Source organism: Athene noctua, chromosome 1, assembly GCF_965140245.1.
Source record: "Athene noctua chromosome 1, bAthNoc1.hap1.1, whole genome shotgun sequence".
Classification (NCBI taxonomy): domain Eukaryota; kingdom Metazoa; phylum Chordata; class Aves; order Strigiformes; family Strigidae; genus Athene; species Athene noctua.
In genome coordinates this window covers 202376412-202403114 of record NC_134037.1, presented here as the reverse complement: position 1 = coordinate 202403114, position 26703 = coordinate 202376412, and the positions used below count along the sequence as shown (strand labels likewise).

The following is a 26703-nucleotide window of genomic DNA, read 5'->3' as shown; positions in this document are numbered from 1 at the left end:
TGTTTTCCTAATTTTGGACATGGGAGAATGACAAGAATAATCTTTCAAACCCCCTGATCAGCCATGTGGGAAAGGAAACAATTTAGACTTTAACACTGAACAACATATGAAGATGCTCTTTGACATTAGTAGTGTAACACAAAGGAACATCAGTCACTCATCAGGATCACGCTTACAGACCTGGGGTGGACTGAGATCTACATGATCTAAGCACCACACAGCCTTCCAATAAGACAGTTTTCCAAGACAGTGGGACACTACAATGATTTCTTCTCTTCATGAACTCCACCATTATCATCGTTGGTGTAGCTTTTTTTTATTTCTTGTGCTACAAGTGAAACATGGGTATGCTTTTGCCTTAGTACAGATGAAGACTTCTTCCACAAACTGGCAGTGAGCTCTAAAGTTTGGGGTTAGACTCGATACTGTAACTTTCCTACTCATATTAATTAATAGGAAAACTTCATCACTTCTTCACGGAAGAAAAATATAAATAATTACTTATAGTACTGATTCATCCACGAAATGAGAAGCCTTGTTCTCACAAGGACAAAAGCCACAGCAGGTTTGTTTGGGTTTTTTCTCGATATGATATATTTCTTCCAATTAAGGCCAAGAAGTGCATGTTTTAGAACTACAGCCAACAACACAACCTCCTCGAATGCACAGACCTAAAAGACTGACTTTCTTTCCTTTTTCTCCTGCCTGCCAAGCCTTTTCCAAAGATCTTCCTTAATGGAGAATGAGCCTGAAAAACTGACAAACAATTGTTGCCTAATGAACACCCTTCTCCAAGTGCTAGCATTTGAACGGCACACTTAGTAAATCTAGCTTATTCACAGGCAGCTTTCCTGGAAACTTTTAAATTAGAGTACTAAGGCCCAAGCAGAACAAAGCTGTAGGCGTCAGTGACTTCCAGCCTCTGGCTTGGCTAACAGAGCCCACCAGCACATAGCAGTGCTGGGGGAGAACTTACTAAATTAGAGAAAAGGATGATGCGATGCCCCAAATTTCAAATTAATTGTTTACAACCGCTTGCTCCCACACAATGCAAGTTTATGATCTGTGCTAATTGAGCAGGATTATTTTCACTCACAAAGCCTGTGTAAGAATTATATTTGCCGTGAAGCAGCACGTAGCAGGACAAAGACATGTAATTACAGATTTAGGGAAAAAGAACAATGAAATGTTATGGCAAGAAAGCGACTGTTGATGTATAAATCACTGCGCTCTTTTGTGTTCTGCAGTGTAATTTCCAGACTACAGAAACTAGGCTTGGCCATGGCTGTTCAGACTGAGATGCACTGGAGATGAGGCAAAGATGCACCTCCTCCTCCAGTGTTCGGACACACCAAAGGAATGCAATGACTACCACCTCCCCAAAGCCAAAACAGTGAAACAAACAGAAAGGTGGAAATGCATCCTAAAAAGTCACCAGCCGGGTGAGGGACAAGTGAGGGAGAGGCCAGGTCTGCAAGGGCACTGAGGAAATAGGGGAGAGGAAGACCTGAGCCAGCAAAAGTTCCCAAGGGAGCAGCACAGATCCTGACCAGACTCTCCTCAGGGATTGACTGCAGCCAGGCAAAGGCAAAGGGACAGAGTTTCTGAGCTAACCTCCGTCACCTGTGACTGCCTTGACCAACCTGTCTGACACCAGCCCCATTTTACTTTGCTCCTGTGCAGCAGTGTTGTACCAGAAAGATCAAAATTACTTATATTTCTCCATCTGCATGCCAGGACAAAGGCTGGTCACTGTATGTTCCCACCACTGCAAATATTTCTTCTTGTCAGTAATTCTTCTTCATGTAACAGGAATGTGTAATACAAAACACATGAGATTTCAGAGGACCAGAGCTTTGTTTTTAAATTAATCAATTAAGATTTTAATAAATATTAAATGTTAGGTTAGAAAAGCACACCTGTCTGTCATTATCAATAATACAACATAGATCTGCTCTGAGAAACAAAAAGGACTGATTTTAATTTTAGATTTTGTGTATATGTATGTGTGTAATGAAGCAGAAGCAGTATACATTCTCCATGAAAACTCTGAGCATAAACAGGGTGGGTTCAGAGATGATGTCCCAGGCAATCCTCAGAAACAGATACCGGAGGGAAAGCACACTTGTGTGTGTCTTGGTTAAGTAGCCAGGAATTGCCCCATAAAAAGGCAGAGGACAGAACCACCCCCAACAGACAGCTAAAACACATTTTACAACAGCTTTAAACCAATGCACTTGTTAGACTTTATGGAAGGGGAATATTCTTGCTATGGCTCTGAAGTCAGTACAGTTTGAGAACTAAACTCAGTAAATGTCCTTCCACTTGAGTTTCTGAACTTGTAGGAGCTAATGCTGACAGGATTAGGAGAAAAATAAAAAAAGGCTGAAAATGAAAGGATTAATCTGAGAACTTGATTGTATTGAAATTTTTTTCCACAGTTTGCAGTTTTGATCGTGACCTTTGCGAGAAAGATATTTTTCCAATTTACTTTATTTTCTTGCAACAATAAAGCTCATATATAGATGGAAAGAATAAAAAAGTTTCACCTCATGCATTTCAGTTTGACCACAAAACTTAACCGTAGCTGATTAGTAGTAGGCATGATTATTATCTCTGCATTTGTGTAGTACTTTTGCTACTGTATTTTTATAAAGACTTTAAATAAATCATTTCCTGGGTACTAAGCATCCTCTGAAGCTATTTTATTAAATGTCAGGAAGATTAAGACTATTTTTTCATGATCCTATTTTTGAAAACCTTGTATGTGGAAAAAAAAAAAAAAAGGACAATGTACATTTAGCCTTGGTAGAGGTTAACAAAAACCTGAGGATTAATCCTGAATCTTTATTTCTGTAAGTGCTGATGTAGACTTAAGCGTTCTGGGGTAGCATCAACACTTACAAAATATTTGCAGGATGGCATCTGTAACAATGAAGTTAATGAACTGGCTTTAAAAGTCTGGTCAGAATCTACCTTCATCTAACTAAAAAACTTTTTCCCCCCAAACAGAAATTAAAAGACTGAGCAAGAGGTTTTCAGAATCCTGTAACTCATCCTAAGGAGGCAGCATTACTCTAATCATTGCTTGGAACACTGACATGCTCGCTCTTGAGCAGCTGGGATAGTGAAAGCACTGGAACCATTGCTTTCTATAAAAAGCTAACTTTCTAACTTTCTGCTTTTCAGCTCTAGATGTTCTTTACTGGGAAACCTATATACCAATATAGGCACCTGTACCTCAACAGAAACTTAGAAAAGCTTAGCAAGTTTCCCTGACTCATTTCTGTCAGCAGTCAGATATAGTGAGACTAGAGCATTCGAAGACTCTTGCTCACAATTAATAATCCTAGTGCTTACTGTGAGAAAGCACAGAAAAGTGTAGTAAGCCCAGTAAAAGCTGTATATTGTAATTCATGCGCTTTCTGTCTGGCACTTTTGGATACAGAAGACATTTTTACTGTCAGCCCAAAATCAGTGTCTTCTAGGTGACATTTGACATCTGTGCAAAGCCCACAAATGTGAATCCCTCCCCTGCGTCCAACTAGTCATGCAGCTTATGAAATAACACCAACATGCAGAGTTCCCAAACATTTTTAAAAATAAGGATTGTATTAGACCAAAAAGTCACATAACAACACAAAATAGGAACAGAGTAGTCCGTTCCCCATTCCCACCAATGTTACAATAATTTTCTGTACCACACTTATTTTAAGGCTGAGCAGTTCCTGGTACGAATGTACCCTTACTGGTCAAATTCCTAAAGAAGTTAAATTTGGTTTTGAAATTTTACAAAAAATAAAATTTATATTATGCACAGTTTCTAACTGACTTTTAAGAATCTACTTCTTGTTTAGAGAAACTTAGCATATTCAACCATATTAAATTATAAAGGAGTTTTCCTTAATGATAACCACTCAAACCTGCCTAATTTCATAATAGCAAATTCTCAAAAAATTAGAACTTTACCTGTCAGCACTTTTTCAATGAGAATATTCTGCTATTCCTTAACTACAGACATTTCTGAAACTGTAAAAATATCATCAGATAAAATCCTTAAATTATTAAAGAGATTTTGTTAATCAATACTGACTGATGTGACAAATGTGTTGTCATGCTTTTCCCAGATGGCAAAACTATATATATACCCACATACTGTAAATACATATATGCACACTTAGCTTTAACTGTATCTTAGTAATTATAAAATGCATGCAATTTTAGAAAGCATGTTAGTACTTGTTGCGAGTTTTGTATATTTAACTGGGGAAACAATGCCAAATTTCTGTGCTTTAATACCTTACCTGAACTAATTGGTGAAGGCAGTTAGCTTTAAATTAATGTAACAAAAATAACCCTAAAAATGTGAACAATCAGGATGCTGCTTAAAATGCAGCCTGAAACCTTCTGTTGGGGAATCCTATCCACTTAACTTTATGAAGTTTAACTACCAGCCTGACTATAAAGTTATTCATTGAAAAGTTTTATTAAGGAAATGTCATGAATACTAATAACACAGTAAGTTAGTCCGTTACTTGTACAAGTGCAAACTGAAACAGAATAGCATTCTACGTACAAGTCTTTACTGTCTAAAAAGAATGGTTATTAAATAGTATATGTACTCATCATCTGGTCTTTGACAGAATAACAACATTCATATTTTGAATATCATTTTGTCCACAGGTGAAATATTTAAGAATATAAATATGCTTAGAATATAAAGAAAATAAAAGTTCCAGGGAAAGGCCCTACTGATTTCAGTGAAGTAGCAGTGGGCTAATCAAAGCTTGCTGAACGAGATGAAAGCCAGTCCAATATTTCTCAAAGACCCTGAACTGAATAAAACCCCAAAACATAGAGCTCTCTGTAAGAGTCCTCTGCTCCATATATAGCTTTCAGACTAGTTCCTGTCATATTCAACATCATATACAAAGATATGCCACATGGATATAAGGTATACACCCAGCTGTAACCCTGCAAGGCTTTTTTGCAGAAGCAGTGATTTTACAGGACTGATCTCACTCGAGTTTAAATGGATTAAGTGAACGCGAATTCAATGGGAAGAGGATCAGTAACTGCTGTGGAACAGACAGCAAAACAAGCTTCATCAAAAAAGATTAATGTGGAGACTCTGTCTCAAAATGAGTACAAGAGTTGGTCAAAAAGAAAAGCACTACTGTAACATGAAATCTCTACAAGAAAAATTACTATAGGGTGATAGCAAGATGACAGACTGACTTTATACACAGACTAGCAAATGAAACTTTGAAAACAAAAGAAGTACAGCATTTCATATTATTAAAATTATTGTGAGCGTAGAAGCTACTTTTCTTTGCCAGTGCTGTATTATTAAATAATGTTAATACTATAACAAACTTTTACAGAACATGTTAAATAGGGGAGGTTTTGAATTTCAATAAAATTTAAGAAGTTTAATCTACTGATCTTTATTTATATGTAACATTTTTTCATGCAGTTAATGAAACTATTCATGTAAGCAATGGTTACTTGCATTAATAGGACTTGCAGGCTAGAAACTAAATGGAATTCAAACAAATAAACAAATATATTCATGCTCATCCCTTATGATCTTTAATAGCAACTACCACATTAAACAAAGCCAGATTATAAAATACCATAACACAAGTTTCTAAAGCTGCAGCTCTTGTATTTCTTCTCACTTCCACTGGAAAGGAAGAGCGTCTTCTCAGGGCTTGGGCTCTCCTGCAATAAAACCTGCAGCAAGCCCATAAATGCTTTGAAACAGTCACCTGAAACTGTAGCTAATCTCTATCCCAAGTTTGTGGTAGGTCCTTGTTGTCTCCCTTCCTCACCTCTACAGGAGTCCATCTTCTTTTGGACTACCTGGGGGAAAATGCTTGCAGTGCACTAAAAAAGGGAATGGTCAAGGGTTTATTTTGTTTTAATCACCACCCTGGACACAAAATGGTAGTGGTGCCACGATTTCATGTCTCAAGCAGCCATGCAAATGGACACCGTTCTTGGTGCCTTTTCCTGGACCTATTCTTATTGAAATTGGTCGCAAAACTTTCATTGACTTCAGTAGGGAAAGACAATTTTAATATGTTTATGACTGAATTCTTAATAACCTACACAAGAATGATTCTGCAGCATCACTATTTTTTCTCAAAACTTTAAGTGAACAGCGAACAAGGAGCATGTATGAAATTTTAGCAGCTTCATTTATGAATTCATTGTGCTACCTTTTGCAAAATACTAGAGGAAAGCATTTCAAATAGAACAAAGGACTTCTAATAGGCATAAAATAAGGATGGGCTGAGAGTGCATACACTTCTCCCCAAAGAAGAAGTTCTTTTGCACGGACCCCCAGGATTTGACAGTCAAATTGTACCATCACATCACAGTCCTAAAGGCACAGAGCTTCCATGGCAGAGACACCCACAGACACCATCCCTCTTCAAACACTTCATAAAATGCCCTGACCAGCCTCCTAGAAAGATGTGTCATTTATTTCCTTCCCAAATAACTCGTGTGACTATTGCTGTTGTGGCAGTATAGACACTCACTTCTTTGCTCCATTCATCTTAGGACAGTCGCAAGTCTAAAGGTGCCTTGCACTTGAGAGCACAAAATCTGCAGCTAAAACATGGTATTTGGCAAGAACTGTGCCCTTCACCCTGCACATATATGGAAGGTCACCTAAAACCCGCCACCAAACGCATCTTATCGGAGACACTCCAAGAGAAAATATAGTTCCTTAAAAGCTGCGACGTATGAGGTTAAAGATGTGATCTCGTTCCATGGAAAAAGAAAATAAGCCAAAGGAGGTGCTGAAGACTCTCCTTCGGGGCTACCCTAATCCTGGGCTCTGGCAGAGGTAGCTGATTCCCCTTTGTCCAGGGGATCATGGCATCTCAGGGTGACCACGGACTCAGGGTTGCTAGAAGCCCCCTCTCCCCAGCCCACCCCGCTGAGCAGAGGCAAGGCAGCACCCTGCCTTCAGTCCCCCAGCACACAGCCGCTAGAAGGGTTTTGCTGTAAGACAGCGTTATCTGTTTCAACTGGACCCCATCTCCGCCTGCAAGAGATGGTTTAGTTTTGCTGGAAAGCTGCTGTTTCCCTTGCTGCTTGGCTCTGACTCGCAGAACAAAGCAAAAAACCCACTTAACATAACTAAAACCTTCAGACCAACTTGTGCTTTACCCCACCATCCCCAAAGTAAATCCAGGGTGTGAAAATGAAAGCATGTTTTCCTCTGCCTTAAAAAACCCCTCTGAGAGCAAACACCTATCTGTTTTTTTCCTCTACAATGGGAAATAAGATCTGGGCTTTTTGCACAAGAACATGCAGCCTGGCTTAGAACGTTTACCATATGGGTAAGGCTTGAAATACTGAAAAGATGTACCATTCGATTTTTTACTGAAGCTGACAAAGGATTTTTTTTTTAAATAGATTTTATATTCAGTTTTCATACATGACCTCCACATAAAGCACTATTAATAGCTATTAACTTTTTGTATTATTGTGCAGAAAGCAATTACTGCTCTGCTAAAAGTACTTAAAGCACTAGAGAATTCTGATCCATTTACTAAATCAATTCCGGTTACCACAAAAGGACTGCTAATGTGCTTCAGTACAGTCTTCTAACTAAGGGGAAAAAAACCAAAAGGATGGGTATGACCAATGTTCTATTTTAAAGTGTATTATATTAACATTCACCAGCATTTACAGAAATATGAACCCTCACAACAGTGCTGGACTTAGCTTCAAAAAACAGAGAATCACTCCTCAAATCATTGCTCACTCTCTCTCATGCACAAGCACGGAAACACACACAGACACATTCTCCTTTTTACTGCATTTCAACAGAAACATGCTTTCTGCATAAGAGTTTAAAAACTGCAAGTGGCTGCAGTGGAGAGCAGCAGCCAATCTGTATAAATGGCTTATTCTGAAGAATTTCTGAAAGAGAAAACACTCAGTAGGTGCATTGTAATTAGCTGCTCTTTCTAGTTACCTCTTGACAAATGATGCATGCGGGTCTGGATGAGAGCCCAACTCTTGACCCATGCCACCACTACACACTCCAGTACTTCAAGGAGAAACCCCTAGCCTCAGCATTCTTTTCATTTTGTTTTTCCAGAAACGCAGTGCTGGTAATGCACAACGTGAGAACCAGACATGATTAAGAAAGTTGGAATTCTTTCAGAAGTGCTTCATATAGCTATGTCCTAAATAGATCTGAGGAAAGATTCCCACCTTCGATTCCTTCCAAATATATTGCACGTTTCAGGACTGGGTTAAAGGACAGAACATGGAAATACACACAGCAAAGAGTGTTGCTTCCCACAATGCTTACACTTTGTCAACATCCGTAAGCTTTTCAAACAGAAGATATTGATGTGATCATTATTTAAAATACAAATTATAAGCCTATTGCAAAATACAACTTTTGCCACAAAAAATACCCTTAAAAAATAAACATTTTTTGGATAGCACTTTACTGCCCCCTTTTGCACTTTCACATTAGAACAGGTTTCAACATGAACACAGGTCTAAGAAATACTGCGTAGATGTGGGGTAAAATGCCAGGGCATCATGTTTACACACTAGTAGACTATCAGGCACTGCTTTGGGGACATCTTCCACCTGCCTACACTATAAACAGATGAAACATCTAGCCTTCATTGACCCTAATCTTCCATGGAAGAGATCAGTAATGGATGGTTTAAACTACCATCTTCCATTTTAATCTGCATGTATATGGGCAACTGGGAGAGAAGGGGATATTGGTCATTAACACTAGCTGTCTCTCTAGCACAATTTCCTAAAGCAAAGATCGTCTGCAACTCGAATTTGGTTTTACTCATCCGGAAGAATGACAAAGGGCTTTCCAGTCTGAGGCCATTCATGTGTTAGCAATCCTTAACTGAAAGGATGGGTGTATCCTTCAGAAGAAAACTTCACAAACTGGCAGGCAAGAATATTTTCATGAAAGGTGAAGACAAGAAGCCTAGACATTCAAATACCCTGCAAGCCTACAGGCATAAACCCGTTCTGCAAGTCCACACTGCAATTACAGTCAGTACAAAATCCATGTATGTCTGTGTGTGTCCACATATATCTACAAAATGTAATAAATCTATAGTCTAGTGGCCAGTTATTTACAAAATACTAATTCATTATGACAGAGCCAGAGGGGGAACCATCCTGCCCCAACCCTCAGCTTCCATTTGACAAAGTCCATGTGCTGCTGTGTACACTTATATTTAAACTTAATCCATTTTCCTCTGTCATCCTACAATTACAATACAAGTCACAATAATATTAAATTTCACTGCCTACAGCATTGCACAATTGAACCATTACTGTAATGAAAACTGACTCCCTTTGATATTAACACTGGTGTTTTCTCTCATTTGCTAGCCATGAAATACAGGAAGAGACCAATGTTGTTTTAATTAAAGAATTGTTGTTCAAAATATGCTACTGGGAATATTAAAGTAGTTCTTTGCTCTTGCAGCAAAGATAATCCGGTATTTATATGGTTTGGATGCTTGAAAAAAAAGGAAAAATAAAAAAAATATGTGCCATGGATCAGTGTAACACAAAACCACTGCTCGACTTGTGCTCACAGAGACAGGGTGTGCCAAACCCAAGAAAGATGGCGTTTTATTGAAAAGATGCAGAGCAGTAGTTAGCATGGAACGGGAAGTCAAACCAAACCATGTGTGCTTCTTACACAAGTCACTAAAGTCTTTGCTTTTAGAAAGCTAACAGAGAGCAGCTGGCATTTGCCAAAGAACTTCTTTTCAAAAAGGGCAGTGTAAATCACAAGAAACAATAAACCCACATTGTTCTATTGCTGTGCTATTCCGTGCTCTTCTCTGCCATTCCTATTACAAAAACAAATGTACTACATCAGCCACAAATACAAGGATACCAACCAAAGTTTGCAGTCTTCCATCTCTTAACTACAATTTGTTCACACCTGTACAGTCTTGTTCCAAGACATGCTCCAAGCAAAGTCTATAAAAGAGGGAGAGGGCTGTCTTGTTACTTGATGAGACATTAATAATCGGTGATCATATCTCAAAGAAAAAAAAATTCAGCTGCTTTGCAGTTGTTAGAAAATACATTATCGCATACCATTTGCCTGCATAAGTAAACACGGGAAGTAGAACAAGTTAACTCACAACTTTCAGGACAAGTTATGCCAAATCACTAGTAGCATCATTTGACAAACTAAACCTATTTTGGCAAATTATTGTTACACAGATTTTCAGAATCCAGTTATAACTCTCTATCACTCCTATACCGCATCCTTTTTCTCTTTATATTAAAAAGACAGTTTCAGGTGAGAGAAAGTGACCTTGAGCAAAAATCCAAGTGGGAGATCTACAGTCAGTCTGCACTTGCATTCCACATTAAACCCAAGATTTAGCCACTCGCAAGTGTGTACACCCTGCACTCTTACATTAAATACCAACTTTTCCAGTTTGACTCACTTGCAAAAGTAGAATAAAACTGGGTGGCCACTGCCACCTCCAAGGCAGTAGTAGTATCTGACCTACCAAGAACCAGCTTTTGGCCTGCTGCAGGTCTGAGCCTCTCAAATTAAGCTGAACTGACACTTAAGTAGTTTAAAAACTGATGTAAAGGCCCAGAAGTACATTCAACACTAGATCGGACATTCCTGCCTGTGGTGGAAGAGTCTATCAGAGGGGTTCAGCAGATGGCTGGGGACAGCGGGGAGCTTCAGACACCCAATTATAACCCTCTGCCCTGCGCCTGTGAGACACTGGCATTTGTTCACCCTCTACCACAGGGAGGCTGAGCCAGTGCACCCACTCGAAACAGGGTTATCCTCTCCAGGAACTAAGCTGGGCTCTTGGGATCTGCCAGGTCGCTCTTTGTGACAAGTCGTCAGTGGATGAAATGCGCTACCGGCATTCTACCGAACTGCAAGCAAAAGCACAGAAAACTCAGTTCCAGCAGAGCTACCAGTGCAGCCAGACCTCCAGGAGCAAAGGTGACGGACCTGCCCAAGCTGTCCCATCCAGTACAAGGGATCACCACTGGCATGGCTATGCTGACTACTGGCAATGAAAACTTAAGACTCTTTCCAAATTACTGACATCATTTTCTGATACAAAAAAAAAAAATTAACGTAATGAAGCTTAGAGAGATCTGTATTTGACTAATCCCAAAAAACTTTCTCACTCTGGCCTTGGTTCAAGACAGCTCATGCTTAAATTCGTTCCGCTTCAGCAAAAATATTCAACATTGAGCACACGCTTAACACAAACTTTTTTGAGTAAGATCTGTTTCCTGAGTCAGTCTCTAAAAGAACAGTGCCGTCTTGCTTACCTTGCTGTCACAGACCAATCCACAGAATGGAAAAGACTATAACAACCAATAAATCTATGAAGATTCAGCTTTTGTTTTCTTCAAAAAGTGTCTGAAAACTGTCTGATAGAAAGAACAACGATTACCATTAAAAATCGTCTCTTTTAAAATATTTATCACACAGGCTAGTAATCTTGCCTGCCAACGTGACCTTCCCTGTTCAGCTAATCTATATAGCTTGGAAATACCTCGTAAAAAGAAAACCCAAAAAAACCTAAAGGTCAAATGTTGTGCAGTGATTAAACTAGACTGCTTCTGAACTAAACTGAAATTAATTAAACATGAAGAAAGCAACTGAAGTGTGGATAGTGAATGATACGGGATTGCAAATCCTCAGAAGGAGTCAAGATGTTCCCAACTCCACATTTACACTTTTATCCAGTCAGGTATAGAAACCAACTGCTGCTCAGGCAGTAGGCAAGCAGATGGCAAGCACCAGCAAAAATGAAAATGCGAAACGATGCACCACTCGAAGAGTCAGAAGCGCAGTTATGTGTGCTTTCACCAGTGCTCGCTGCATAGGTTCCTTAAACAAACTGCTTCAAACTTGCAGCACATCAAAAGCCAGATGGGTCTTCCTGAATGAATCCACAGGCAAGGAGCCAGGATTCCCGTTTGCTGCAGAAATAGGCCTGGACTTGATTTGAGTCTTCTTAGCTCTGACAGGCTGGAGTCTGGCAGAATGCCCAATCCAAAATAAAATAGCATTCAATTGCAACTGGGCTTTAACTAATAACAACGACAATAAGAATAATAATTAAAAAAAATAATTTTAAATCCCTCTTATTAGCTTTAACATGCACTTTCCTTTACAGTGCATTGTTCAGCTTTCTCACCGCTGTTCTATGGTTTGGATACCTAAGTAAATGCACTATTCAAACAAAAGCTAACAAAACAGTGAGAAATAATCTGCAGCATCACAGATTTTTCAGCCTAATGTATCATTCCATCACCTAACCTTCCTGTTTAAGACAAAGCATATAATTTCTCTTTTTCTGTTGACATGTAGAACTTTATTATGCTTTAAAGCGTGCACAGCTCTGAATCCTACTAAATAAAGTTTTATAAATCCTATTTTAGCCATTAACCATGAGACATTTAAAAAGAACACTACAGGTAGAAAACCTATCTTATAGTTATGTGTATGTCATACATCAGGAATGATTCACCTAGCAACATAATCCTCTACCAGCCTTTATCTTTTTTGGCTTGGAACCTACACTTAAAACAAGAAGAAAGCATAGACTATTACATCAAAGTTTAAATCAGCTGCATTGTAATTACCATGCTGATACCGCAATAAACACTGGGTGTTGGCTGGCCAGGATTGCCAAAAAAGATAGAGGTCCTGCCTTTATTCCCTGTCTTTGACAATGTATATAATCACATCAAAGGAAAGTTCTCTGCATCACAGTTAACAGGAAAAAAAAAAAATACCCTGGATGTTCTCTTTCCTCGAGTAAAATGATGGATTTTACTTATTATAAGAAAATTAAAATTTTGCCTGTAATGAAAAAACAATTATAATGTGAAGCCCTTGCTGGCTAATGTAATACTCACTGAAATCACTGGAGGTAGACAGAAGCTTTAAACATGTTTATCTCTTTGCACCTGGAAATATAAAATACTAAAGGAAATTTTCAAATATGGAACTTAAAATTATCTGTTGTAATCCCGCATTTAAGACTGCTCGAAGACTTTTGAAAATAGGGCTAAGATTAAACATGAATTTACAAGCACAAAACCCAACAAACCATTCAAAACGACGCTGAAGACACTTCAAGTTTAGGGAACTTGTGTGTGTATTCGTGATGGTTTCAGTTTGGAAGATCTATCCGTCCTTGAGGGCAGAGGAGCAACGGCAAGACTGTTTTTTGTTCTGCCATTTTGTTTTCATACTTGGCTTCCAGAAACATACTGAGTGCAGCGTGCTGGTTTTCTCAAAGCCTCTCCGCTGTTTTGTGTTTGGGGGTGGTTTCTTCCCAATTAAGCTCAAATTGCAAAACCTCCGTGTTTTAAGTACGTCTTCGAGGTAATGTTCTATCAGTGGAGACTGCTCGAGGCGAGGGGAGCCCGCAGAGGACCCTGCATGAGAAGGTGGGGGGGAGACCCGGCGGCGCTGCCCAGGATGCGCCCCCCAAGGAACTGCCCGCTCCCTCCTGTGCCCTGCCAAACCTACCCGGCCTCACCGGGGACATTTCTGAAATGTGACATGACAGGCAGGTTCGAAAGCTAAATGTTGGATAATGGTGGGCAAACAAAGGACATCGGTTTTTGCATTATTTCTTTAATTACTTTAACCCTTGTTCGAACAGAAAGCATAAGGCCAGAGTAATTCAGCTTCTCTCTTTGTCATTTGCCTGCCATAAATATGCACCAGTCTGCATCTGAAAAGCTGAAGGAGGCCGCAAGCTTGCTGGACATTTATCATGCTCTGTTCCCTGTTAACAAGCAAATACTTTAGTTGAATGGCCCATTAGCAATCATTGTCAAATGCAGAATGCAAGGTGCTTGGATGTGACCGGCCTGTAAATTAGATGAGGGTGCCCCTGCGCTTTGGAGAACTTCAGCAAATGAATCGGATCTTTTGATATAGATTTGTGAAGGTTAAGCTGCAAGAGAGGAAACGTATCTGAGCACTTCAGGCCCCGTATATTCTGCCAATCTGTTCAGCTCCCTATGTGCACTTGTTTATTTTTCATTTGTTAAATCACATCAGCATCAGCAGCTTGACAGTTTGGGTTCTGGAGTTCCCTTTTCAGTCAGAATTGTGAAGCTTTCCAGCTTACTATGGGGTAGGATAAGAATGATAAATTCAAGCATGTAATTAACATCTTTATAAAAAACCCAGAAAATGGAAAAAGGAACTTAAAAAGTGTCCGAGCCACTGCCAAACAAACAGCATGAATTCCATTTTGCCGAGCTCATCCTAGGCTCATTCCCACTAAAGAAAGACACAACTGTTACTGTAGGCTTCAGTGTTTTTTTCCCTTATGTCTAGACTCTGCCTAACAAATGCAGAATGCTTTCTTTCCCCCCCCCTTAACAGGCAAATGAGCAGGCAATAAAGTAAATATTTCTCGTTTGAATCGTAACCCTGATTTGCAATGTAATGCTGACTTTAAGTTGTGGGTGTTTACGGTTGTCAGCTGAGTAGAAAAGCAAGTCTTAACTATTTAGAAGGCTTTTTAGGAGAAAAGGCAAGAAAAAAAAATCCAAGTAGCCGCATTCGGAGAGGTATTGTACTACCTTTACAGTTGCAGATAGCTTAAAATAAATGACAAAACAATGGCTAAATTGTCTGCCGGCTGAACTCGAGGAGCTGACAGCAAACTCATCCCAATGATTTTAAATTGGGGCGGAGGAGGGGGGAGGAGGTAGACAGATGCTTATCTCGTTCATTTCTAGATTCCAGCCTGCCTTTCGGAAATAAATACCACCTAGAGACTAGGCCAGATCAATTTGGTTATCTGCAGCTTTATTGGTAAATAGGAATGGATGCTGTTTTGTTCGTGGGTTTTTTTTCTTTTAGTTTTTTCCAGGATGGGAAACACAAGAGATGCTGAAGTATCACCTGGCCAAGGCACAGACAATGCAGCATGTTTATCTTTGCTGCTCCCATGGAGTGCGAGATGGAGACCACAGCCTGAAACACAGCTGAAATCAAAAGGTCTCTGTTCTCTTTCCAGATAACCCCAGTCCTACCTGTCCCCTCTGCTCTCTGTTCCTTGCCAGCATGCTCCTGCCCGAAGCCCAAATAGATTAAGGCAACAAATCCCAAGTGCAGCTAATTCTTCAGAAAGGCTGCTGCTAGGGCAGGAGTTAAAAAGGAAAATCTTCCACACCTAACAATTGCAGCCATCTCGAGTTTTAATCGGTCCCCGTCTCGGCAGAAAGCAGTAAATGAAATCTATCTTTACCATATTATACACCACCAATGAGCAAGAACTGAGCAGCTTTTCTTTACTGCTTTAACCATCCCAAGCCACAAGTAGGCCTTTCATACTTTCTAATCCCGGCCCCCAAGTTTTGTGCAGTTCTCACATAATACCTTACAGCCCGGAGCAAGGCCCTTAGTTTCTAACACCCCTTTCAGAGACGTGTCATTTCTAACATCAAGCTAATCTATATGTTGCCATGGCATCACCTTTTATCTGCCTTTACATCTTATGAACTGCATGGATTTACCACATTATTTTTATCTGAAAGACAGAAAATGGTGGTTTTATTGCCATACAATCAGATTACTGCTGCTAGTTTCTCTATGCCTTTTTACCATACTTCAATCAAAAGGGATCAGTTTCTTTATACTCTGCCCTTGATTTACATTACATCTGTAAAGACCTAGTCTGGGTTGTAATCCCCTTATTAACTATGACCAGGGTTGATTTGCCTAAAAATAAAAGCAAATTGTGTCAGACCTTTTCACTTTGTTTTTGATTCGGAACTACAAAATGGATTACTAAAGAAATCTTCAGAGTTCACACGGCTGGTATAGTACTGAATTTAAAATGAGAATTAAACAAGTTAAACATGGGAGCTGTGTCAACGGTTTACATTTTCCATCATGGGAGAAAGGCTGAACTGCGTTTGTCTTTGTGTTCTCTGGCTTTAAAGAGACAATGAAGCCACAGGAGTTTTTCCAAGCTCTTCTAACACTGTCCATTTGCCATCCTCCCTTCCTCTGCTTTTCATGCAACTCCCCCCCTCCAAACTCTTCCTCCTTGTCGCTCCCCAGCCCCCCCCCAAATACTCCCCTCACTCAAGACAACAGTGTTCCGGTTAAAAGTCTATATTCTGTGGCCCTGCATATTTTAATCAAAATATTTCAAGCAGTTTAACATTCCTATTTAAGTTTCCACAACGCCTCAAAAAGAATGAGCTCATAAGCAAATCCATGTAGATGTATGATAAATGACCAGAAAAACAGGTTTCTTTATGTCAGCAGCCAAGGCAGGCAGACATTAGGCACACATGAATAACATTTTAATCACTATTTTTTTCTCAGAAGAACACTTTCTTCTCATTTGCAACAACCAATTTCAAGTACTGCAGGTTGCACGACACATGAAGACCAGATCTTCAAAAAAAAAAACAAACCCCAACCAAAAGCAACCCTGGCTCTGGCTGTTGCACAGGGCCGCTGAAAGGCCTGTCCCTGCTAGCGTGTGACAGCAGTCACCTCAGTCCTCCCCTGACTTACCATTACAGGAACCTTGGCCCGAATTTAAGACAATTCTGAGCATCACACCTAAAGCAATGCGATCTCCTTACAATAAAACAGGGAAGGAGAAAAAAAAAAAAAGAGGGAGGCATTCTTGTGTGTGGGCAGAGGGAGAACTTCAGTGATTTTAGCTTGACTTTTAGTCACTCCCTTTCTAAAAGCAATTACTTCATTAAACAGTGAAACAACGTAGCACAGCTTACAGATAACATACTTTAAGATAATTACTATAAATAATATAGCAATTATTTTCCCCAACCTTTTATACATGGAGTATAACTATTTCAAGAATTCAGCCTTCAGTTTGTTCTGAATTCACGTTGCTAATTCACTTGTGCTTCGGCATCCTGGCTACAAATGCCGGAGATATCAAATGGACTGGAAGCCACCACTCACTCCTTGTATTAGCATGCCAAGTGTCAACAGCTATGTTTTGGGTACAATTTAGGAGCATGTGTTTAAATCATTTTAACCTTCCACTCCTGTTTCTTCAGCTTGAAGCTGTAATTGCTGAGGTTAGAAAGTGCGGTCCCATGACACAGGACTCCCAAATAAATTCTTGCCTAGCTGAGAGGCTCCCAAACATGTTGTGAGATATCGTTTTAGCAAGCTCTTTGTGCTCCGGCTGGCTCGCCTGTCCTGCGAAACAACGGCTGTCCATTACCTACAGTTTATCATCCTGACAAAATGTGAGGAATGTGGATGTGAAAGCACTAACAATTCCACCCCTGGTGCTTTCTCCTTTTTTTCTCTCTCTATATTAAAACCGACAAGATTAACCCAAATGCAAACTTCAGAGCATAGTTCAAGGGGCTATTCAGTCAGCAGTGAATGTGCATTTGTTTACCTACAAAAATAAGAATTTCAGATACAATGAGAAGCAGACTAGTCTATATGCTACTGAATAGAACATTTAACAGGGTCATCAATTGTAGTTTATTTTTATCAGTTTCTGACACGTTAGCATTCATTCAGAGGCAGGCTGTGAAATATCCCATATATAACTGATTATCAGAGGGAGAGAAAAACAGCTATATAATCTAATTTAATCAGTGTCAAAGGCACCACTTGTGAGGATAACCTTCCACATGTCACTAAGGAGAACCGCTTTGCTCACTGGCCTATAGCATGCAGGGAATAGTGACACTTAAGACATAAGCAATGTTTTTTTGAATGAGATTTCTCTACCATTTCACTAAAAGGTGCCCCATAACACTACATGCTGTCCTGGGTGTCAAAGGCAATGCTGAGCCCTTGTGAGGTGAAACTGAGGTAATCAGTGCTATCTGTATACATTGTTTGTCTTGGCAGAAACAACACGGCAATAAGTCCCCCATTAAAAAGTGTCAACAGGATTTAAGCGGACAGAGTAATTTTTCTGTGTTTTCAAGATCATGAGATCTAAGGTTCTTCAGATGAGAAGTCTATGAAGCCTACCAAAACCATCTGCAACAGTGATGTTTAACCTCCCAAGCAATAAAAGTCACAGGTATAATTATTTTATGTATGTCATTTAAATCTTGTGATTTGTTAGAGGCAATGAAAGCAGATCTCTAAAAGGGGAGAGAGGGGGGGGAACATGGGAGGGAGCTCTGTCTTCAAACTGTTACTATGTGCTCCCTATCCCAGCCACCTGCTAGAAATTATAACCTCTACACTTCAGCGCAAAACCAATTCAGTTTATATGTTCACCTTAACCTAAAATTTATTATTTCATACTCTGTATTAACCTGACTAACAACTTCTCCCAGCATTTAATTGCCTACCTGTTCAGCAGATTTATGTGTTGAGGCTTTCAATAGAGTTAAATGCACAGCTTCCCTGAATAAATTAACCAGCACCAAAGATAGTTATTATTTCAAACCTAGGAAGGAGCTTTATTATTATACTATGCCAAGATCCATTCAGCAGTTTACCTCTCGAGCTAACATTCAGTTTGAATCCAGAGTGAAGACAACCTCGTCCAACGAGAAATTATTCAGTATCCTTCAGGCAACCAATTGTGACAAGAATTAGTAAGAAATCCTGCTCTGAGAAGTGGAGCCGTCTCACCGGCAGCAGTATCGGTAATGCATTTGTAAGCTTCCTCAAAACTACAGGCCTCCAAGTAGCCTATAAATCACTAGCCCCAGCAATTGAAAAGACTAATTTTAATAGTGCACTTCTTCACCGTGGTGATTAAGCCTCAATGAATCACTCAAGAAAACTCAATTACATCAACAGCACAACCTATTTTTAAGCGTGCATTTAAGTTGAAAAAGTAATTAGATATTATCATTAGATCTACCATTAACAACATTCAAACCTTATTTTTGTAATCAAATAGTTTAGAATTAACCAAATGGAAACACAACTTGTACTAGATAAAGGAAGCATATCCCCAGGCTCTGTAAGATGTGTTGAATTCATCTGCTCGATTACTTTCATTGCACTGATGGCTAATAAAAAACTATCAAGGTAAGTTAAAAAAGCGAAGGCGGGTCGGAGCTGGCAGAGGTGAGGCCGGAGCAGCGGGTTCTTCTGCATTGGAAGAGTGACCTCTGTAGGCATAAACCCAGCAAGGGCCGGGGATGCAGACGTCTTCCTCCTCCTCCTCCTCCGAAGCTAAGCCGAGCCTGTTTGCCACCAGCACAGCAGGCCCACTCATGCAATGCAAGCCCGGCTCGCAGCCTTTGACTTTCGATAAATTCAAACAGCGTTATACAGCCCGTTTTATAACCGGCCAGACAGCTTTATTCTCAGCTGTTATGTCGTACCTTTAAGCCAAAGAAAGGCTTTAGCTATGTAGCATCATAAAAGTGCAGAGCCAGACTGGAACAAAACTTTTAACTGGCTTCCCACCCAGTGCATATAGAAAATCATCCATATTAGGAAAATTATCAATGTTAGGAATACAAATATTGAACTGAGCAGTCCACAGCATTCCTGTCAGTTTCCTTTTTCCATTTTTTAAGAAAAAAGATCAGAAAACTTTTCTGTAAAGAAACCTTACAGAGATATAGCAAATACGTCCATTATTTTAAAATGCTGGCAAAAATCTGCAACGAGTTTTTCCTTCACTGGGAAAAACCGTAGGTGATGACGACTGTAACACAAGACTACTTGATAAACTTGAGACGCCGCTCCTAATTCAAACTTTGAAATCTTCACCAAACTCCTGGAGATCCTGCCACCTACACAGAATTAATCCCTGATCCAGGAAATACTCCATTCTTCTTGTCTCATCACCACCTAACCTTTCCTCTAAAAAGTCCCTCGGGAAAACAAGATGTGTACTTACTGGATTTAATGGGAAGTTCCAAATTCAATTAACGCAATGCATATGGTTTGCTTTAAATATGTATAATTGAAGATATAGCATGAGTTAAAAACTATTTTAACCCATTTCTGGTGTAAAATTCCCTAAACTTATTACAGACTATTTCTTCCTATCTGATTTTTGTTTTCTAAAATTAGTGGGTTTAATCACAAAAGTTCAAAGGATTTCACAACTGAACAAAGCCAACTTATTTTGCATGTCAAAAAAGAAACGGGACAAAAAGAGAAGTAGAAACAGTTTTTCATCACTGACTCAGATTTCTCTTTAGAAAGACGGCCCACCTCCCGAAAAGTTCCTCTTCCCAGTAGCAAGAATTGTGAACGTTTAAGTAAAGGAGGTCTCTTAAAGAATATGTTTCTATTTTAAGAGTGTGCTCTGAAAGTGGAAGTCCTGGGAACGTATGTACTTTTTGCCTGGGTTTGTTAATGAAGAATGACACTAAATGGTTGTGTGATGGGTAATGCTTAGTTCATTACTCACTGACATGTGCCTTGATACCATCAACTCCACAACCAAATTTAGCCCTGTTATAAGCAGATGTAACTTCGCTGGAGTCAATGGGATGAGTTTGCATCTGCAGACGGAGAAGTTAAGAGTATCACCCTTTCCTCGCAGCCCAGCGCGGCCCGGCCTGGCCCCGCCGGCCTCCGCCGCTCCTCCGACCCAGGGGAGGCGGCGGCTCGGCGGGAGCGGAGCCCGGACCCCACCTGCAGGTTCCAGCCTGCTGCCGCCGCCCCGAGCAGGATCCCGATCCTGACCCCGCTCCGCCGCCCCGTCCCATCCCGTCCCGCCGCGGCCTCCCAGCCCGCCTCCTGGGTCCCTCCCGCCGGGGACAAGCGGCGGCGCCGGGGCAGCTCCGCCGTGACACGGACCACCCGCCCCGAGGGAGGGCCAGATCCTGCTGCCAGCCCAGCCCCGAATTCCCGGAGGCCGTGTCCTCCACCCCGTCCCCGTGGTTCCCCGCGGCCGCGGTACAGTCCGTCCCGCCCGCAGCCAGCCCCCCACCCCCCTCCGCGCACAGCCGCGGAGGGCAGCGCCGGCCCCCGGGGAGGCAGCGGGCGGGAGCGGCATGGAAACTTACTTGGGGTTGGAGGAATTCCAATATATGGGGTCCAAAACGATGGACCTCGCCAGTGCAGTTCTGCATAAAACCATCACGAGTCCCCAGCAGTACTTCCAGGCGGAGGCGTCTCGCCTCCGCGCTGCCATGGTCGCAGGCGGCCCGAGTCCCTCCCCGGAGCCGCGCCAACTCCGCCGGGTGGCTCTCCCGCACCTGAGCGGCGGCAGCAGGGTGGGTGCCCGGTATCCCAACAGCCGGGGCGATTGATAGGGAAGAAAGAACAAAAAAAAAAATTAAAAATCACACGCGAAGGGTCGACGATGCACTTGGCGAGAGCTGGAAGCAGATCTACTGAGTCATGTATGCCACTCGCACGTAGGAAATTCTCCTGCGAGGTAAGATCCAAGCTACCTCCGAAGTAACAACAGCAATAACACGAAAACGCAACCGCCTCAGTCCTTCCTCTTACTGGGGGTCTCCCGGCTGCCTTGCAAGATGCCACTCAAACTGCCAACTCCCATTTGGATCCAGTGCGCCATACACGTTCAGTGTCTCAGGCTCGCGTGAAAAGGAGTTTAAAAAAAAAAGTAAAATAAAAGAAATGGTGGTGGGAGAAATAAAAGGGTTGGGGGAAAGGGACACAGCCTCGGCAGGAGGCTCCTCCTGTGTGCCTCTCACTGCTCCCTGCAGTTTGCAATCCGCACAGGCACCAGCCCGGGCTGTTTCGGGCAGCTCGGAAGCAACCGCGAGTCAATAAATCCACTCTGAGAGTCAGCTCCCCCGGTCCCGGGGAGGCGCATCCGCAGGGTTCCGGCTTCCCCGGGGGGCACTGCTGTCCTTGTCGCCGGCAGAGACCCCGGAGCGGAGGAAAGAGGGGGCGGAAAATAATAATTAAAGAACAAAAATAAAATAATAAAAAACACAGGTGGAGGGGTCGCAGCGTCAAAAGGTCCCTCGCTCTCCCTTTGCGAGATCCGCAGTGCGCGCCGTGGCGGCGGCAGGAGGAGGAGGAAAGCCGGGCGTGGGACTTGCGCTGCCGCGGAGCCCAGCGCGGAGGAGCAGGAAGGAGGAGCGGCGCCAGCCACCGCCGTTCCCACCGCGCCACCTCCAACCCGCGATGCCGCCGCGCCGCTCCGCTGCTGCCGCCGCGGCGAGTCCCCGGCGCAGGAGCGCGGCCGGCGGCAGCGCGCCGCCGTAGCCATATAAGCGCGGCCCCGCCGCCCCGCCGCCGCCGCTCATAGGGCCGCCGCCGGGCCGCCGCGCTGGTTGGGCGCCGCGCGTGTCACTTACCGCCGCCGCCGCCGCGGCGGGCGGGGCCGAGCCCAGCCGAGCCGAGCCGAGCTGAGCCGACCCCAGCCGAGCCGAGCCGACCCCAGCCCAGCCCAGCCCAGCCTAGCCTAGCCGCGCAGGGCCGGCAGGTAGCAACCCGCGCGCCCCGCCGCCCGGGATGAGGGGAGAGCACGCTCGCTCTCAGTCACGCCGGGGCTGTGCGAGAGGCGCGGCTGGCCCACGCGGGGCGAAATCAGGGGGAAAAAAAAAAAAAACCCAACACCGAGAAAAGTCTTTGCTCAAATGGAGCGTTTTTCAACTACTCTGCTGCTTAAAGAGCGGGGAGCAGCGGAGGGCTCCCCAGCACCTTCCCCGCTGTTGCGGGGCGCACTCCCCCTTCCCCGGGAGAGCAGGGCTGCCGGCGCTCCGCAGCAGCGGACATCTCCGCTAGGGCGGAGCTCCCCGCGCAACTCTCTACGGATGGGGGGGCCGAGGGGGCTCTCCCACGCTCGGTCATGACTGTCCCCACGGGGCCTCGGGAGTTTTCAAAGTTTATCTGGTTGAGTGACAGCCACAGGCCATCCCGAAATAAAGAGGAGTTGGACATGCGGAGCCCTTTCAGGCGGGTGCGGAGCGTAATCAGGGGCTCTGAGGCTGGATGCAGGTCCCTCGCCATCGCTTAGCGCCTTTTCCATCCCTTCCGCACTTTTGGGGAGGGGGGCGGCGGGATTTTCGGGTCCAGGTCTTCTTCAGACCCTCGTATCTCGCTGGCACCTGGCCCTTTTATTTCATTCTATTAATTTTTGGCCAGGGCTAGCTACCTACGGGCAGCGCTGGAGATGCTTCCCCGGAGGCTGCGGAGCGCCCCCGGAGGGGGCGCGGGGGGCGTCGCGCCTCCCGGGGGTGCCCCCGCGGCAGCGCTCCGTGGCCCGGCTCTCCGCGGCTGTCGCGGCTCTTCCACGGGCCCACAGCTCCCACTAGCGGCCAGCGGCGGCCCTCGGCCGCGGGGGGGGAGGGAAGGGGTCTCCCTCGGCTGCACCCCCCCCTCCGCGGCTCCGCGCGTCCTGCCCTGCCCGGCGCCCACGCGGTTCCCCCGCCGAAGAGGCCGCCGGTACCGCGGCCCCGGGTGGCGGCCCCGGGCCGGGGAGGCGGCACAGGCGAAGGGCCGGCGCGGAGAGCTGCACCGTGGCTAAACCCCGCTTGCACCATGTCACAGTCGCTCCTGTAAAGCGGAGGGGGGTTCCCGAATTTCTTCCAGTAGGGATTTCTTGCCACAATAGTATCTGCAGACAGGATTAAAAATTAAATCCCAGGAAATTACGGCTCTCTTACTGTCATTTCCCGACCTTTTAGTTAAGGCATGCAAAGCACATGCTACAAAAGACCGCAATAAAGAGCCAATTTCGCATGATTTTATTCCCGGAGAAATATGGGCATTTACTTAAAAATCGGGTTAGTGCTGGTGCTCGTTCGGCTTTTAGACGAACGCAAAGAAGCCCTTATAAGGAAAACGACTGGCACTGAAATTTATCTCCCTGATCAGTTTGGAAGAAAACGATCGTTTCCCCCTCCCTTTTTAACTAAAGTGGTGTTTCAGGCTTCGCCGCCCTGCCTGGCAGAGACCGCTCCTCTCGCTCGCAACGGAGGGGGGAAGAGGTTTGAGGCGCGCTCGATGCCCCATAGATTTTGTGTTAATTGTGTTTGGTAGTTCTCTAATGAAACCTACCACTCAAGGAAACAAGGAAATCAGTTTGCTTTTCACACAAAACATCGAATACGTTTTAAGTAAACTGCTTAATTAAATTTAATTTGCAGCGAGGAAGGAATTGCAGATCCGGCGACGCAATTTGGTGGAAAAGGATCCGATTCCCAGGACGGAAACTTAGCACTCAAGTGGGAGACAGAGTGGGTATCTATGCACATCGAGGGGCATCAAAGGAGAGCTTCGCCAGCGACGAGAGGAAAGTGCTTAATTATTAAACTTTTAAACAAATGTGTGGTGTGTATCCAGTCGTGAGCCAGTGTAAACACTGAGCCTGACAAATGCTTCTCGCAACAGAGACGTGTAAAATCGGTTTACCTCAATTTTGTGATGCTGCTGCTTCTGTTTGTTTTGAAGCAAAAGGTTACGAGCGGTGTTTTGTAAAAGCTGTGAGTAAACTGTGACCTCTAACTCTTCGTGTCCTTGCTCTAAGTAAACCAGAGGAAATGAAGAGCCCTGGTATTGTCTGAAAATATCCTCCTGTAGCTAAATATATCAGTCGACTTCTATTGTCCAGCGGCTAATCATTTTACGTAAGTAAATACAGCTGTTTTACTCTGCAGCATCCTTTTGACGGACGGTGTAGGTGTATAAAAATCCGCGTTGTTTAAATCACTTTTAAGTAAGAACCTAGAGAAAATCGAGAATTTATCTCTCAGTTAACCCAAGTAAACAAAGGGTTAGACGTCCACATAAATGCGGGCTCTCGGTGACTACTCCATTCGGGTGACCCTTTTTGCCCGAGGAGCCGATCCCCTCGACGGGGGTCGGGGCGGGGGGCGCTTTCAGCGGAGTTAGGTGCGGGGACGGACCGGGAGGCGGAGACCGGGGCCGAGGCCGGAGCGGGATCGAGCGGCGCTCGGCGGGGCCGCGGCAGCGCGGAGCCCCGTGGCAGCCGCGGTGCGGCCGCGCTCCCGCCCCGTCCCCCTGCCGCCCGCGGCACCGGCCTCCAACTTTCCCGTCTCGCTTCCGAGGAGCGGCAGGGATCGCCTCGGACACGGAGGAAACGTGAGAGTTCGGGTTGGGGACGGGGGGTTAAAAGCGGAAAAAGCTCACGGGTATTAGGAAGTTAGCAAAATCGGCTTCGGCCGCAGAGGCGGCTTCTCCGGGGGCTATTTCAGGAGGAGGTCCCGGCAGATATTTCGGGTTTCTGGGGAAGGCGGTTTCCTGGCAGGCAAACTTGCGGGGGACAGGCTTCTGGGGGGAGGAAATCCTGTCGCGGCCGTGGGAGCGGCGCCGCGGTCCCCCCGTACCCGGGCGGCCCGACTCGGCAGGCGGGGATGGGTGGGCGCATGGATGGATGGATGGATGCATTCATGGGTGGATGGATGGATGCGTGGATGAGCGGGGCCAGCGAGCAGGTGAGACCTGCCATTCCCTCTGCCTTCAGGGAAGAGCCGGGACTCTGCCATTTGCACCGCTTAAACCTTTATTTCGGGTACTTCGGCCAGTCTTACAGCAAAAATCGCTTTTATTGCTGAATTACCCCCTTCGGCTTCTTCCTGACAGTGATGGGGGCGATAATTACACAGATATTGGCTCTGATCCTATGGAGTCTATAACAAAAAAGCAGCCAATCTGAATAGGATCAGGATTGGGCCCATCATCCCTGATTCTCTTCTAAACATCAGCCTAAGTACATCGGCAATGAGAATACATGGGACATGACATTTTTTATTAAGTGGAAAATCTTACCATCATTCATCATTACTTGAAAATTTAGCAAGTTTGAAAAGTCGAAAAGAAATAACTCAATAGATAAAATCACTGTTAAATTTAATAAAGACAAATGATCGCATGATTGATGCTTACTGATTTAAATTGATTATTGGTTGTACAAAAACCCAGGTGTGCTGGATACTTGAAACAGCTCCTAAAATATCATTCACACTGTAACGATGCATTTTCCGCACTTACGGTAGAGTATATATCTAGATGTTGTCTTCTCCATGTCTGTTTCATAACCACAATTTTGGTTAACCATAGCTTCTTAGAAAATGAGCTTGACTCCTCCTAAATACAGCCAATACAGAATTCAATCAGACTTGCAATAAAAATCAAAACAGACGTTGGTACATACTAACCATACATTTTAATTCTCTCTTTGACTTATTTTTTATACCGATTCTCAGTATCATTCTGTGAAAACAAAAATTCTTACATTATTTTGTGGTCTGTGATGAGATATATGGGGGTGGGAAACAAGACCCTGGATCAAACTTCTGCTACATGACCAGCCTTTTATAGGGGTTTACGTCCCCCTTGTGCAGAGCTGACCTCTGAGCCAGCATAGCCCTTGGTTCCATGTGTCAGCCCAGGGAAGATGATAGGAAGCATTAGGTTCTTCAGTATGGAAACATCAAGAGAAACTCAGCACTCTTTGGTTGGCCAGCAGAACAGTGGGATGGGAAGAGGGGGATAACCCTGAAATGCATGCACTTTAGTGGTACTGGCATGAAAATGGAAGAGGTGCATGACAGTCATGGTTCAGCTCCAGCAGGACTGGCCTGTCGGTTCAAAACCGTACCAGCCCAGGCACTTCAACCATATCCTCCTGCCTCAGAATGAGCCTCGGGCACACGGGCAGCTCCACAGTTCTTGTCTGAAATAAATCACCTCTGCAATGCAAACTGAAAAGTGTTTATCAACTTGAACTTCATCTGAACTTGCACTGCAAT

The 26703-nt window shown here is 43.7% G+C and overlaps 1 protein-coding gene across 3 annotated transcripts in view; it reads right to left on the bottom strand.

Annotated features, from left to right (window-relative positions):
• The window catches only part of EFNB2 (ephrin B2), a 46093-nt gene extending 23943 nt beyond the window's left edge, over positions 1-22150 (bottom strand). For all 3 annotated transcript variants that reach the window (XM_074910571.1, XM_074910589.1, XM_074910580.1), the window contains exon 1: positions 21016-22150. In XM_074910571.1, coding sequence (XP_074766672.1) covers positions 21016-21143 — 128 coding nt within the window. In that variant the 5' untranslated portion in view covers positions 21144-22150. The remainder of the gene's footprint in view (positions 1-21015) is intronic.
• Positions 22151-26703: the final 4553 nt, after the last annotated feature.